The sequence below is a fragment of the Barbus barbus genome, assembly GCF_936440315.1.
Source record: "Barbus barbus genome assembly, chromosome: 16".
NCBI lineage: Eukaryota > Metazoa > Chordata > Actinopteri > Cypriniformes > Cyprinidae > Barbus > Barbus barbus.
This window is the reverse complement of record NC_136744.1, coordinates 21,657,604-21,672,989: the sequence shown is the minus strand read 5'-3', so window position 1 is coordinate 21,672,989 and position 15,386 is coordinate 21,657,604. Positions and strand designations below refer to the sequence as shown.

At 38.3% G+C, this 15,386-nt stretch overlaps 1 protein-coding gene across 2 annotated transcripts in view; it reads right to left on the bottom strand.

Annotated features, from left to right (window-relative positions):
- LOC306882082 (ADP-ribose glycohydrolase MACROD1-like) overlaps window positions 1-15,386 on the bottom strand; it is a 576,444-nt gene that overhangs the window by 22,625 nt on the left and 538,433 nt on the right. For both annotated transcript variants that reach the window (XM_079436537.1, XM_079436538.1), the window contains 4 exons: window positions 14,416-14,469; window positions 7,993-8,028; window positions 7,129-7,173; window positions 5,213-5,278 (listed from right to left, as the gene is read on the bottom strand). In XM_079436537.1, the coding sequence (XP_079292663.1) occupies window positions 5,213-5,278; window positions 7,129-7,173; window positions 7,993-8,028; window positions 14,416-14,469 (201 nt within the window). The remainder of the gene's footprint in view (window positions 1-5,212; window positions 5,279-7,128; window positions 7,174-7,992; window positions 8,029-14,415; window positions 14,470-15,386) is intronic.

Genomic DNA, 15,386 nt, shown 5'->3' with positions numbered 1-15,386 from the left:
GATTAGAAACTTGCCAGAATTTACATTGCGCAGCCTTCAGTGGATTTTAACTGTCACTTTAGTGGGCTGTAGTTGGATTTTAGTGGGCAGGACTGGATTAAGTAGGATTGATGAAGAAACATGTAAAATGTGAAAAAAAATGTGCTTGTTATTATAAATGGTACATCTTCCTCTGTTCTGTGGACACGGTTTACATTTTCATTTAACAAATAGAGTATGAGAGCCAAAAACGCTCTGCATTCAGCAGTCCATTTAACACAAAAGCAATAAGCAGCAAGAGAGACTGTTACAGTGATTTTAACATGATGAAAAGTGTTCTTAGGCACCAATGTGAAATAATAAAAAATTACACCTAGTAAAATGACGATCGTTTCAACAAAAGCTATTCTGACAAGCAGGTTGCAAAAAACTGGCATTTTATGGTTTTAACTTTTACTCTTTTTATATATGTATATACACTCACTGGCCACTTTATTAGGTACACCTTGCTAGTACCGGTTTGGACCCCCTTTTGCCTTCAGAACTGCCTTAATTCTTCGTGGCATAGATTCAACAAAGTGTTGGAAACATTCCTCAGAGATTTGGTCCATATTGACATGATAGCATTACGCAGTTGCTGCAGATTTGTCGGCTGCACATCCATGATGAGAATCTCCCGTTCCACCACATCCCAAAGGTGCTCTATTGGATTGAGATCTGGTGACTGTGGAGGCCATTTGAGTAAAGTGAACTCATTGTCATGTTCAAGAAACCAGTCTGAGATGATTTGAGCTTTGTGACATGGTGCATTATCCTGCTGGAAGCAGCCATCAGAAGATGGGTACACTGTAGTCATAAAGAGATGGACATGGTCAGCAACAATACTCAGGTAGGCTGTGGCGTTTAAACAATGCTCAATTGGTACTAAGGGGCACAAAGTGTGCCAAGAAAATATCCCCCACACCATTACACCACCAGCCTGAACCGTTGAGACCAGGCAGGATGGATCCATGCTTTCATGTTCTTTATGCCAAATTCTGACCCTAATTCTGATCGAGATTCATCAGACCAGGCAACGTTTTTCCAATCTTCTATTGTCGAATTGTGGTGAGCCTGTGTGAATTGTAGCCTCCGTTTCCTGTTCTTAGCTGACAGGAGCGGCACCGGTGTGGTCTTCTGCTGCTGTAGCCCATCTGCTTCAGGGTTTGACGTGTTGTGCGTTCAGAGATGGTATTCTGCATACCTTGGTTGTAACAAGTGGTTATTTGAGTTACTGTTGCCGTTCTGTCATCACTAACCAGTCTGCCCATTCTCCTCTGACATCAACAAGGCATTTTTGTCCACATAACTGCCGCTCACTGGATATTTTCTCTTTTTCAGACCATTCTCTGTAAACCCTAGAGATGGCTGTGTGTGAAAATCCCAGTAGATCAGCAGTTTTTGAAATACTCAGATCAGCCCGTCTGGCACCAACAACCATTCCATGTTCAAAGTCACTTAAATCCCCTTTCTTCCCCATTCTGATGCTCGGTTTGAACTTCAGCAAGTCGTTTTCACCACATCTAGATGCCTAAATGCATTGAGTTGCTGCCATGTGATTGGCTGATTAGCAATTTGTGTTACCAAACAATTGAACAGGTGTAGCTAAGTAAGATATTGTAATATTTTTGAAGATTCGTATGTTACCATGGCTGGCTCAAGAGTAATATTCTGAAATATTATTACAACTGCAAATAACTGTTTTCTATTTAAACATGTTTTATGTAATTTATTCCTAAATCTTGTAATTTATTTTATGTAATTTATTCCTGTGATGCAAAGCTGAATTTTCAGCATCATTACTCCAGTCTTCAGTTTCACATGATCCTTCAGAAATTATTTTAATATGGTTTGTTGCTGAAAAAAGTAAAATAAAATAAAATTATTAAGAATGTTGAAAAAAATTGCGCTACTTAATATTTTTGAGGAAACCGAAATACTTGTTTTTATGTTTCTTTGATGAATAGAAAGTTGTGCTGCTTAATATAGTTTTCTACTATTCTTTGTTGAAGAAAACGTTTTATTTTTTTTCGTAAAACTTAAGTCTTCATCACATTTGATAAATAAATAAATAAAACTGATGGTAAAAAAAAAAAAAAAACTTTGAACAGTAAGTAAATGTACACCTGCTTTGGTCCTCATTCCAAAATAAATAAATATATAAATAAATAAATAAATAAAGTAATTTTTTATTTGAACAGCCAACTTGTCAAATAAATAAATAATAATAAAAAAAAGAAAAGAAAAAGAAACACAGGATTACAGTTTGAGGCCCTATTGACTAAGCATTTCCTGCATTTTATATTCAAATGTACAAAAAATTTGATGTCTGAGCCAGCAAATCACTATACTCACTAAAAATGGCTTTAAATGAAAGGAGTGTGCAATAATATTTAATAACTGTATATATTGTGAGATGAAATATAGGTGTGTCAGCGCTCAAATTAACTTGATGAGTTCTAAATGATGGTTTTAATGGAGAGGAAATAGGCGACCCATTGCTTAAGACCGAGCGGTATTAAGCCACCACTTTAGGATGAACTGGAGCAGCTGTTTCAGCCTAATGCCTTTAATTTGTGTTTGGGTCTCTCTCTCTCCCTCCCCATCTCATCCCTCTCTCTCTTTTAAAGGGATGGAGAGTCAGAGTATCCATCTGTGCGGTTCCAGCTAACACCTGTGTCTGCTCTGGAGTGGGATACAAGGCCGCAAAAGACATCAATTTTGCCCGCGCCCACACACACATACACATTCCATCAGATGAAAGACACAAAACAGGATTTAATGCACACGTGTCCACCCTGACTCCATCTGCGTGGAAAGCGTTTGAAGTCACAGTTCAGAGGGACACAGACATGCGTTCACATAATCAATGGAGGAGTGGGAAGTGTGTGGGGTAGTTTGGCTGTTTGTGCAAGGCTCATATCGCACCACCTGGGCAATATGGAGCCCTGGAGGCCTCTGTCCTTCACTTACAGATACTGAGACTCATGTAGCGTCCTGCAGGAAAGTAAGACTTATATCACCCACACACACACTCGTAACAGCCGCCCTAATAACCAGCCGCCCGAGGACTCTCGATCTCGCTGCAACCGAAGAGGGGCCCAGATTGCTCACTTTATTGCTAATTTTTTAAGTGAATGTATTTCTTTGGTGTGGGAAAGCTGGTTTCAAATATTAAACCCAAGGTGTCAAGACTGTTTAATCACTTTCTGCTTTTATTTGAATATTAAAATGGTATTTACCTCATTTTAAAACCACAGGTGGTAACAAACATTGTGGGTAGGACTGTGCAATATATCAAACTTATTGAAATATTGCGCACATTGTGAAACGAAAATGCTGAATGTGTCATTTTCTGTTTTTAAATACATTAAAAATATTTGCCTTAAACACACTTTATTACTTTTTATTGTAAAACATTGATATATATACACACACTCACAAGCCACTTTATTAGCTACACCTGTTCAATTGTTTTGTAACACAAATTGCTAATCAGCCAATCACATGGCAGCAACTCAATGCATTTAGGCATCTAAATGTGGTGAAGACAACTTACTGAAGTTCAAACCGAGCATCAGAATGGGGAAGAAAGGGGATTTAAGTGACTTTGAACATGGAATGGTTGTTGGTGCCAGACGGGCTGATCTGAGTATTTCAAAAACTGCTGATCTACTGGGATTTTCACACACAGCCATCTCTAGGGTTTACAGAGAATACTCCGAAAAGAGAAAATATCCAGTGAGCGGCAGTTATGTGGACGAAAATGCCTTGTTGATGTCAGAGGTCAGAGGAGAATGGGCAGACTGGTTAGAGATGATAGAACGGCAACAGTAACTCAAATAACCACTTGTTACAACCAAGGTATGCAGAATACCATCTCTGAACGCACAACACGTCGAACCCTGAAGCAGATGGGCTACAGCAGCAGAAGACCACACCGGGTGCCGCTCCTGTCAGCTAAGAACAAGAAACAGAGTCTACAATTCGCACAGGCTCACCAAAATCGGACAATAGAAGATTGGAAAAACGTTGCCTGGTCTGATGAATCTCGATTTCATTCAGATGGTAGGGTCAGAATTTGGCGTAAAGAACACGAAAGCATGGATCCATCCTGCCTTGTCTCAACGGTTCAGGCTGGTGGTGGTGGTGTAATGGTGTGGGGGATATTTTCTTGGCACACTTTGGGCCCCTTAGTACCAATTGAGCATCGTTTAAATGCCACAGCCTACCTGAGTATTGTTGCTGACCATGTCCATCTCTTTATGACTACAGTGTACCCATCTTCTGATGGCTGCTTCCAGCAGGATAATGCACCATGTCACAAAGCTCAAATCATCTCAGACTGGTTTCTTGAACATGACAATGAGTTCACTTTACTCAAATGGCCTCCACAGTCACCAGATCTCAATCCAATAGAGCACCTGTGTGTTGGAACGGGAGATTCGCATCATGGATGTGCAGCCGACAAATCTGCAGCAACTGCCAAAATGTCAAAAGTCAAAATGGACCAAAATCTCTGAGGAATGTTTCCAACACCTTGTTGAATCTATGCTACGAAGAATTAAGGCAGTTCTGAAAGCAAAAGGGGGTCCAACCCGGTACTAGCAAGGTGTACCTAATAAAGTGGCCTGTGATAGATAGATAGATAGATAGATAGATAGATAGATAGATAGATAGATAGATAGATAGATAGATAGATAGATAGATAGATAGATAGATAGATAGATAGATAGATAGATAGATATGTATATATATGTATTGCGCAGTCCTAGTTGTGGGTAAAAAACAGGTATGTTTAGCCAACTTTGAACACCAAGTTGTTCTAAATTCTTCAAGAACAACAGAATCATGGAGTATCTCAATATGTTCCTGCATGAACCGACTATTTGTCATTTTCATTTTTTTTTATCATACAGAAGCCTGGCTGTTAACAGTTACAAATATTGATATCCACCAAATCAGCATATTAGAATGATTTCTGAAGGATCATCAGACTGAAAGAATGGCTGCAAAAAATTCAGCTTTGCCATCACAGGAATACATTACATTTAAAAATATATTAAAACATAATATTTAAAAAATATTACTGTTTTTACTGTAATTTTGTACTGTATTTTCATAATATCTTGAGTCAAAGTTATGTTTACATTTACAACCAAGAACTAGAGCAAAATATGGGAGCAGTTGTTACCTGTAGCGTCTCCTTTTTCAGGAGGTTTGGTCTCCTCATCCTTGGATTTGGCATCAGGGCTCTCGCCTTTGGAAAACAAAAGGACAGAAAACAATTACACTAGTCTCAAAAAACATCTGGACACCCTAAAGACCCACATGCACCCTAGAATGACAGACACCAAGGCAGAGACAACAATATGGGTGTCATTCATTTTGAAGATAAATTGTTTATTTTTCCCAAGCTTGGTTTGTTTTTCCTGCTGAAATGAGATGTATTCTGCCAGGGTATGAATTTTACTCCTGTGGTTGTGTGTAAAACAGCTTGTATATGGAGGTAAAATTCATACAGACTTTTTATCAGTAGGATTTGATACTGTTTGCACACAGATATACGGTCATATATATTGAAAATGTCAAACAAATAATACATAATAAATATTAAATTGTTTACACACACACACACACACATATACACATATATATATATATATATATATACACATATATATATATATATATATATATATATATATACACACGTACAAATTGTATGTAGTATATAGTAAAACACATGAATGAACAAACAACCATGAAAAAATTATGCAAATACATCTTTATGTGCCGGTTTGCACTCGTGATTCATGCGTCGCAGGTGCTCGGCACTCAGGTAAATTCAGATTTAGCCTCTGTCTCTGCACAATCTCCAGCTCCGCCTCACCTGGTCTTAAAAATCTCTCTGTTTTGCTTTTCTCCAGGGAACATAATTGCAAGTATCTCTGGCTCTTGGGTTCGGTCCAAGCAGAACATTTGCTTTGCCTCCTCTGCTTGGCGAGACTATTATTAATAATGCTCATAGCTACAGCCGTCAGAGCTGGTAGGGGAAAAGTAAATCAAAAGTTGGCGATAAGGATGTCAAAAAGCACTAGTACTTCAGTACCAAGTCGATACTCCCAAGTCCCAACCCAAAACAAAACAGCGTCTTATGAGTGTGCAAATGTGATTCAGAGCCCTGCAGTCAAAGTGACATTTTGTGCAAGCTCAACGTTAGCCGAGCAGAGACAGGCTGCGGCTGGTTTTGTCCTCGGGTTTGAATGTAAAGTTTCTATCGCACTACATGAATACCCAGAGGGAGTCGGGCCATGCGTATCTGAGTGTATGTGTGTGTACAAGCGATCATTTCAGCGTGTGCAGTGGTGTGTGTCTGTTGATGCTCATGTTCTGATGTCTGTCTGTGTATGTTCGTGTGGATTGGAGCGAGGTGTCTCATTAAACAGATGCACCCCCAAAACACACACACTCACGCACAAGAGCGTCACGGTAATAACTGTATCTGACAGCCACTCTCTCTGTCCGTAATGAGACAAGTTCAAGGACAACAGAGCCCATCCAGATCCTTCAGCGAATGGGTACAGCGTGACACGTGAAGCGTAAAGACTGTGGAGAGACCCAGTGAATTTTCTCGCTCACTAGCATGTAGACTCCATGTTTTTGGGTGACATGCATACTGAATTGCAAAGACGGACCTATTTTGCATGTTTTCTGATTCCTATTGTTCTTGTCTACTGGATATGATGAGAAATCAGTAAATATGTATTGGTCTGAAAAAGTATAGGTAAACTTTTAGATACTTAAGTCATACTTAAATATGTATGAATGTCATAAATAATGTATGAATGCCAAATATTGAACCATCTGCAAACAAATAGTGCTGGAGGTTTTAAGTGAACCAGATAGTGTCCAAATATTTTATTTAATCATTTTGAATACTGCATCTCTTGTTTTATTACTTAAAAGCTTAGCAACTTTTAATTATTTTGTGAAATGATTTGCATGCTGTATTTCCTAAAATGATCTGATATTTTGTTATCTAATGCAATTTCATTCACACATTTTAAAGAGTGTCTTAAGGGTTTCACTTTTTAGATGATGACAAACCTTCTGGCTCCTGGCTTTGCATTGTCACATCCTCAGTGGATTCCTCTGAAATCACACAAGAGAAATATACTTAATGACAAGATTTTTGTCTTTATTCTTAAATCCAAAAAAAGTCCTTTCATCAGACTGCAGTGGCTAATCCCATATTAAAGAAGAGATGATGATTGTTATCTAATCACTCCTGCTGCTGGCAAGCAGAAATGAAAGCACAAATTCCTCTGTGAAGAGGAACAGGAAAGACTCCAGCTGATGTTTGATTATCAAACATGTCTTTTTTTAATGGTTTACTGAGGATGAGAAACTTCAGTGTGACTTTGATATTAAAATTTGATGTTACAACATCACACAGATTATTTAATCCCATTTTAAATTTAGTTAGCAAAGTTTCAACCATTTAAACTCAGGATGTTGTTTGGTTCTAGTTGTGGAGTTGAATTTGCCAATCATTAAAAAGTGACATGACATGTGGCCAAGTATGGTGACCCATACTCAGAATTTGTGCTCTGCAATTAACCCATCCAAGTGCACACACACAGCAGTGAACACACACCGGAGCAGTGGGCAGCCATTTATGCTGAGTTGTAGTAGATAAAATAATTAATTAAGTACAGACAAATTGCTGTTGCTCCTAAATTGTGGTGACAAGATGGTAACACAAGCTAAATACTAGGATAACAAGACACAGGAACATTTTAATGATGTATCTTTCAGAAGAGACAAACACTGAATCTGCAGACCTGCTCTTCTTGCTTGTAAAATATAACTACTCGGAAATGACTCTGTCTCAGGGTTTTGTATGAGAAGGTCAATGCCAGGAAAAACACAATTCTCTTAGCTTTGAACAATCAGACACGAAAGGCCTACCTTGCTGGCTCATCATTTCTTCATCCTGCTTTTCATCTAAAAAAAAAAGACAGTCATAGATAAACACAGATGTATTAAGAGTAAACATGCTACTGAAATTCATCTGTTACAAACAAAAAACAGAAGACAAAACAGAAGAAAAAAAACAACAAGTGAGAAAAACAAATAAATAAACCAAACAAAATGAAAAAAAGAGAAAAAAATCAAAGCAAAACAAAACAAAACAGCAACAAAAAACATGAAAAGGCAAAATAAAACAAAGAGAATAAAAAAACAACAACAACAAAAAAAGAAAGATTCTAAGCAAAAGAAAACAAAAAAGCAAACCAAAACAAAAGAAAACCAAGTAACAGAAAAAAGTCCAAACAAATCAAAACCAAAAAACAAACAAACTCCTAAAACAAAACGAAACCCGTTACTACACTACTACAGTATCATAACCCCAGCACATTGATGGGCATGTTAAAAAGCTGTTTGGCAGATTTATCTTCCCTCAAGATCCTTGATAAAATAGTCCACACATTTGTCTAGAGGAAAGCTCTACTACTGTGGTCATGTTTTACATCAAATATTTATAATTGCTCTGGCATTCTTGATGTTTCAAGGCTGCACTAATTTTATGCTCTCTCAATATCTCTATACTGCACCGAGTGCTGTCCCAACGGACAGCTAAATACATCTCAACAAACCCCACACAGAAATCCCATGAGCCCGCAGCCGTGCGTCCCACGGGCTTACATGAATGCGTTTATCCCAGGTGGGTTTAATTTTGTCCCTCTCAGTCAATTTAGTTCTCTAAACTCGACATCTCCTCCTTCTCTCCCCTCTTCGGTTATATCATGATGCTCTACCGGACTCCGTCTCTCTTTAACCCAGATGGGGTTTGGGATGAATTGAAAAAATGAAGACCCTGACACAAATAATCCGCTGTGCTTGACAATGGCCATTACGCTGCTGACATAATTGGCTTTTTTAACAAGCTGGTGTGAGAAGCAATTTTCCAATGTCTGAGCAATTTATTTTCTCACCACTCTTAAAATAATGAAAACGAAAAACAAACACAATATGCCAAACGATACAGTAGACCTTCATAAAAGGTACCTTGTTTTGTCATCAGCCTTGCCTCTAGTGCAGCTGTCAATCAAATTCGGCTTTACACACACTGGACCTTCTTCGTCCCCAATATTGATAAACCAACAACAACAGATTATGATATAGTGACTTTTTATTCATTTAGAGGGCAGAGGGCAGTTCTCCAGGGACTGAAGCTCAATGTTTTGCTCACTATATGAATTATTATGTGGGAGAAGGTTAGTCACCCTGTGGAGAACATAACTTTATAAATGCTGCATTCACAGGAAGGAAGGAAGGTATTAAGGCATATTCAGATTCATGTTGACCCACGATCCTGTGCGTGGGGTTAAAGCACTGACTAAGGCACAGTCATAGCATCCTATTGCTAAAAAGACACTCGTCTTTTATGGTATTCTTGTGAGGAACCTGAGGATAAACTGGATCCTGAAATCCTAAGATGATAAATTCTCAGTTTCAATGTGAGGTCATACAATCACCACATACACCAGTGAAGGATGTTGTAACCTGCAGACAAAAGCAAATTATTCTGAGACGAGAGTGGAGTCATGCATGCCTTCGCGATGGCCTCTTTCATACAGGAAGCAGTAAAAAGCAAAGAATGCAAAGTTAAAATAGTTAACGTGGAAGGTTTCGAAGTTTCAAAATATGAGTAAGCTATTTTCTTGATTTTAAAATTAGACAAGCAGTTTTATTAAAGAGAGAGACATTGAAATAACCTAGTATAGAGTAATCACATCTATCAAAAATTACTTTATTACACATCCAAACAACTAAAAAACTAAGGCGAGTAAAGCCGGTGTACTAACTTTGAAGCAAGAGAAAGGACATGTGAGGGCATGGAAACAAGCATTTGGTGTCATGTTCTATTATTTTATGATTTTATAAAGCCATAATGTTGAATAAGGATGTGAAGCTCAATGCAGCGACCCAGCAGTGAGTGGTTTTAGCAGCAGATGGCAGTAGTGTAACAGAGTTCAGACGACATACGCTATAGCAAATAAACACACATTCAGGAGGAGGACGCTCGCTAGCATACATACAGAAACGCTTCTGTGTGCTATCTAGAAAATATTTCTAATGCCATACATTTACAGTCACATTACTATGGATCCGTAATCATACAGGATCGAACAGCAGCACTGCCTCCTTTCACACGGCGGGGAATTCTCTTTCCTGTCAGTTAGGCTCTCTGAACACAGTTCATGGTGAAGAAAACCAGCACCATGAAAAATGTATGAGACATGAGAGAGAAAGGTGAGTGAGAGTGTCACAATCAACAGATGCTGCTCAGCGGCCCAGAATCTACCTTCTGCGTTAGTGTGTGTGTGTGCTGGCATCCTCTTTTAAGAGGGGAACGTAGCTCACATGGTGCAGAGTCTTTTGATTCAGTGTCTCGCTCTCTGCCAGGGTCGGAGCTTAACAGCCGTGTTTCCAGCTGTCCAAAACTGTGGACTTAGAGACACTTGAGTCACTATCTACAATATACAATTGTAAAACTGCCCACTCTCGGTATAAATGCATCATTGAAGCTTCCTGTCGCTTGACCCCTCCTGCTCTGTTTTTCTTTCCATCATCTTCTTGTGTCTTCTTTTCTATTTCATTGCCTCTATCTTTCCCTCACTTACACACATTCTATCTTTCTTTCTGTCAAACACATTTGGTTCACATAATTTTTTTTCTATTTTTTGAGCTTCAATGGCACGAAAAACTAATTATTGCCAAAACATTTGCAACGTGTGTAATAAGAAATGTGTAAAGTACAAACAGGGTATAAAACTATAAAATTAAAGAAATAAGCAACAATTAATTTCAATAAAAGGAAAAACAAATTCTGAATGCTTTAGTTTTTCTAAAGATTTAGCAGTTAATCTGTGGGAATTAAAAAATGTGCAAAATATTATTAAATTCTATTATAAAAAAAAAATTACAAAAGAGTAAAAAGAAATTAAAATACAAACATATGATAAACATCTAAATATATATAAAAAAATAATAATAATATAAAATAAAATAATTTATCAGGACATGGCAGCCTCTAAGTAGTGATTTTACATTAGGCTACTGATATGCTGGATTCTTTATCTCATAAGAGTGTATATCATATTAAACATTTTTCAAAAGTGCTATTTATTGTAAATCTTTTTTTTCTTTTAAATAAGGGAATAATATTGAGAACATGTTTAGAGGAAATTAAGACTAAAAAGGCATCATGAGCATAAGTTTAGCGATATAGATATGATGCCTGATGTCTCTTTCTTTCCTCCACACACAGACCTGCTCTCTTTTTCTCTCCCTCTCCAAACATGCCCCCTCTGCCTTCTACATCTGCTGAGTACACAGTTAACAGCGCGACCTGACGCTCCGTATCCTGATTCACCCATCTAACCTGTCACCTCCTAATCTCTGAAATGCCACACGGCACACACACTCACCCCACAGGTCATCTGAAAAGCTACCCGGGGGTGCTAAAATACTCAGTCCAATTCTGTGAAGAATCCCTCTGATTTCTCGGCACACCGATCCACCCATGTATGGATTTCATGTGGATTACATCAAAAATCACTTTATCCCCCAAGAACTCTGTCAAGAAGTCCAGTCTCGCCACCCAAGCATCACGTCGGCTCTCTTAGGCCACAACCCGTTGCTGATGGGTCGGATTGAACGGATCGCCGCAGCCGGGCTAACTGAGACTAAGCCTGCCGGTCGCAGCTAATGCCCCTTTCTGTCTGTTTGTCTCATAATCTGACTGACTTCTCCAGAGCCTCTGAGATTCACACATTCCTTTGCTGTGAAGGAAGGCAAGTGGGAGCTTATCTGGAATAAGGTATTGTTTTCCTTTATGCTCCTCACAGGTAACCCGTTGAGGAACACGGAGAGAGTTCCAGATCAGTGCTTTCGGGGCCAGTTGTCCCCTGAGCATGTGAATGTATGAAGTGCTGCTTTAGGGAGAACAGCACTAATGCTTCTCTGTCATTAGCGGGTTGTCTAAAAGGCCCTCTTGCTCTAACCTCAGTTAGAGAGCATCCCCTCAGGGAGAGTAGTGAATGTGTAATACAAAGCAATATCCCACCACGGCTGTATATCAACTTCCTCTGTTCGTAAAAAACAAAGTTGCGGCCGGCGGGAATCCAATAGGCGAGCCTTAGCTGCAAGCTCTGGCGGAAGAGTAATGTGTATGCAAAGCTCATTTTCCATGAATCAGAAACGTGATTTCAAAAACATATTTAATGTGCCGTCGTACCTTGTTCTCTGAGTGACACTGCATTAGAGCGAGTGCATCTGATGTTGGCGACAGCACTAGAGGACAAGGGCTGCGGCTAACACCTGTGGATAAATCATAGACTGTGCCGCTTTAACACGCTTTGTTCTTCGTAACAAACGCTGCTGTTTGTTGTTTGAGCTCAATTTCTGCAGAGCTAAGCTTTAATACTGGGGAAGTCGTGGCCTAATTAGAGAGTCGGACTCGTAATCCAAAGGTTGTGGGTTCGAGTCTCGGGCCGGCAGGGATTGTAGGTGGGGGGAGTGAATGTCCAGCGCTCTCTCCACCCTCAATACCACGACTGAGGTGCCCTTGAGCAAGGCCCCGAACCCCCAACTGCTCCCCGGGCGCCGCAGCATAAATGGCTGCCCACTGCTCCGGGTGTGTGTTCACGGTGTGTGTGTGTTCACTGCTGTGTGTGTGCACGTTGGATGGGTTAAATGCAGAGCACCAATTCCGAGTATGGGTCACCATACTTGGCCGTATGTCACTTCACTTCACTAATGTTTACGCTGTCCTGTGAAGGTTAAAAGCGGGGCTCTAAACAAGGGTATTTGTGACTAGATTGGTTCCCATTAAGATTTTAGATATACAAGAAGTTGTGGAGGCAGTGACACAAAATACAATCAGAATTTCTGAACTTTGTTTAGAAACACTGTAAAACAGCAAAAATGCTATGAAAAATGATTTGTAATTTTACAGTAAAATTCAAATTTGATAGCTTTTTATTTAAATAACTGTTTCTTTTGTCTTGTTAGTTACATGCATGAGGGTTTCATATGACATATGTTGTTAAATGAATGTTTATTGTATATTATTTTAGTGTCGTGTGTGTTACCATGCTGATGTTTTGTCTTTGTGTGCATGACACTGCACAAATAATAAATAATTGCATATAAAGATTGCATATAAAGATTACTTGATAATGTTTTACAAAAAAGTACTGTTTCAGATTCTGTTTCAACTTTTCTACTTTCAAATGTCATGTTTAATTCAGTGTTACTTACCATTTCTTTGTAAATGTTAGGAAACAAGCAATTTCTGAGTGAAAATTGTACACCATTTTTTTTTCCAGTGTGTGTGCACCTTTATTGTATTTACCTCAGCTTATGGAAAAACTATTTATGAACAGTGTTTCATCATGTGGCTTTCCCATTACCACTTGTGTTTTGTGGTGGTTGTCAGTGTATTATAAAGGTACAAAACAGATTTCAGCAATTCAGTTTTTATTCTAAGTTTGTCAGTTTGTCAAAAAAAAAATAAAAAAAATTTCTTGTAAATTTAAGCTCAATTGTAGCTACCATATTTTTTCGATCAAATTCTGCCAACCACAACTGCAGTGTTTTTTTTTATTATTATTATTTGCAGTGTTTTTATTATATATATTGAGGTTTTTTTTACAGTACCCCTACAAAAGATACCACGTTAACCATATAGTTTCCAGCAAAAGTGTTAACTTACTAAAACAACTGTAAAAATATATTTAAAAAATTATATTGTTAAACATTGACTTGATTTTATAGTAGCATAAGTATTTGGTAGAAACTATGGTAAATGCTTGTAAGGGTAGTCCTGAAATATGTTAGTTGTTTAGAAAAGCAAAATCTGGTAGGTTGTTGTTTGCTAAAGTATCAGTTTACTGAAAAAATGACTTGTGCTGCAAATTGAAGAGAGAAACCAGCCTGGGGAAATTTCCCCAAAGACATCAGTGCTGCCTGCTTTAATATTAAAGAAAGAAAGAAAAAACACCATCTCCAACCCTCTGGCTTTAAGACAAATGGAGAAATTGTGGTGTTAATAGCCTGCTGCTGCCCTTCAGTGTAAGAATTTAATTATCTTTGGTCCATCTTATTGAGAAGCAAGTAATTGTTTCAGTGCTACACAACCGGAGAGGCTGAAACGGCAGAATTCGAAAGCTAATGGCTCCTTAAACAGGTTTCCACACCCTGACAGAACATCCCAAAGAGACTTTTGATATTCTCTCAACAATGCTTGGAAAATGGGAATGCTGGGTGATACTGACTTTGACAGTTGAACTTTCGCTCACAAGAACACAGATTTTCTCATACCTTTTTTATCAGCAACATCATCATCTTCCCCTCCTTCCACGGGCTGCAAGTTACCTGTCGATAAAATCACACCACTCATAAGAACTTTCTTCAGAAAACTAGAATTTTACATTTTCTAAAAAAAAAAAAAAAAAATGTTCTGGGTTATTGAAAAAGAAGAAAAAACAGAATAAGATAAAATAAATCCTAAATTAATTATGATTTTACAGTAGTATCAATTATTAGTAAGCACTGCTAATTAAAAAAAGGCACAATAAATACTAAGAAGTACAGTTATGGGTAGATTCCATTAGAATTTGTGTAATATACCTTATTCAGCGTAGTGCCATATTTAATTTTTGGCAAGAATAAAAATTAGGCTGCATGGGATAGAAGTACAGTGCATTCAATGGATTATATACTGTTGTGTAAGAACATACCAATTTTTGAGCTGATGAAAAATCATTCCAAAAAGAAACGTTTGGTAGATAAAACCTCCATAAACCAAAGTTGTGAGCTGGCGAAAATCTAGGACCTTTATACGTTGTCTGTTATGGTAAAGACTTTAAGTCTATCCCTCACAGCCTCATTTTCATCAGCATTAAATTCAATAAAACTCAACAAAAAAGAAATATGGTTATGAGTATTGTTCTCCTTTATACATGCATAAACTAAAAAAAGCTCTCTATTAATCCCAGAATTTAAAAAGGGCTACTGCCAGCTCCCTAAAACTAAGGTTGCAAGGCGCAGTTTGCCCATACTGAAGTGCTCTGATAAGGGTGAAATGAGCGAAGGAATATCCTGCTATTGTGTCGCAGGCCTTGCTGGAGTGCATATACATGCACCAGGTGATTCTGCATCAACAGGGGCTTTTGTGTGCCTCGGTAAAACCCAGCTGATAAAAAATGGGATCTGTAAAAGTGTAGCGTAAGGGATTTCGGTGAAAGACAGCAAGAAAAAAAAAAGGTGAAAGAGAGAAGGAGAGAAACGGA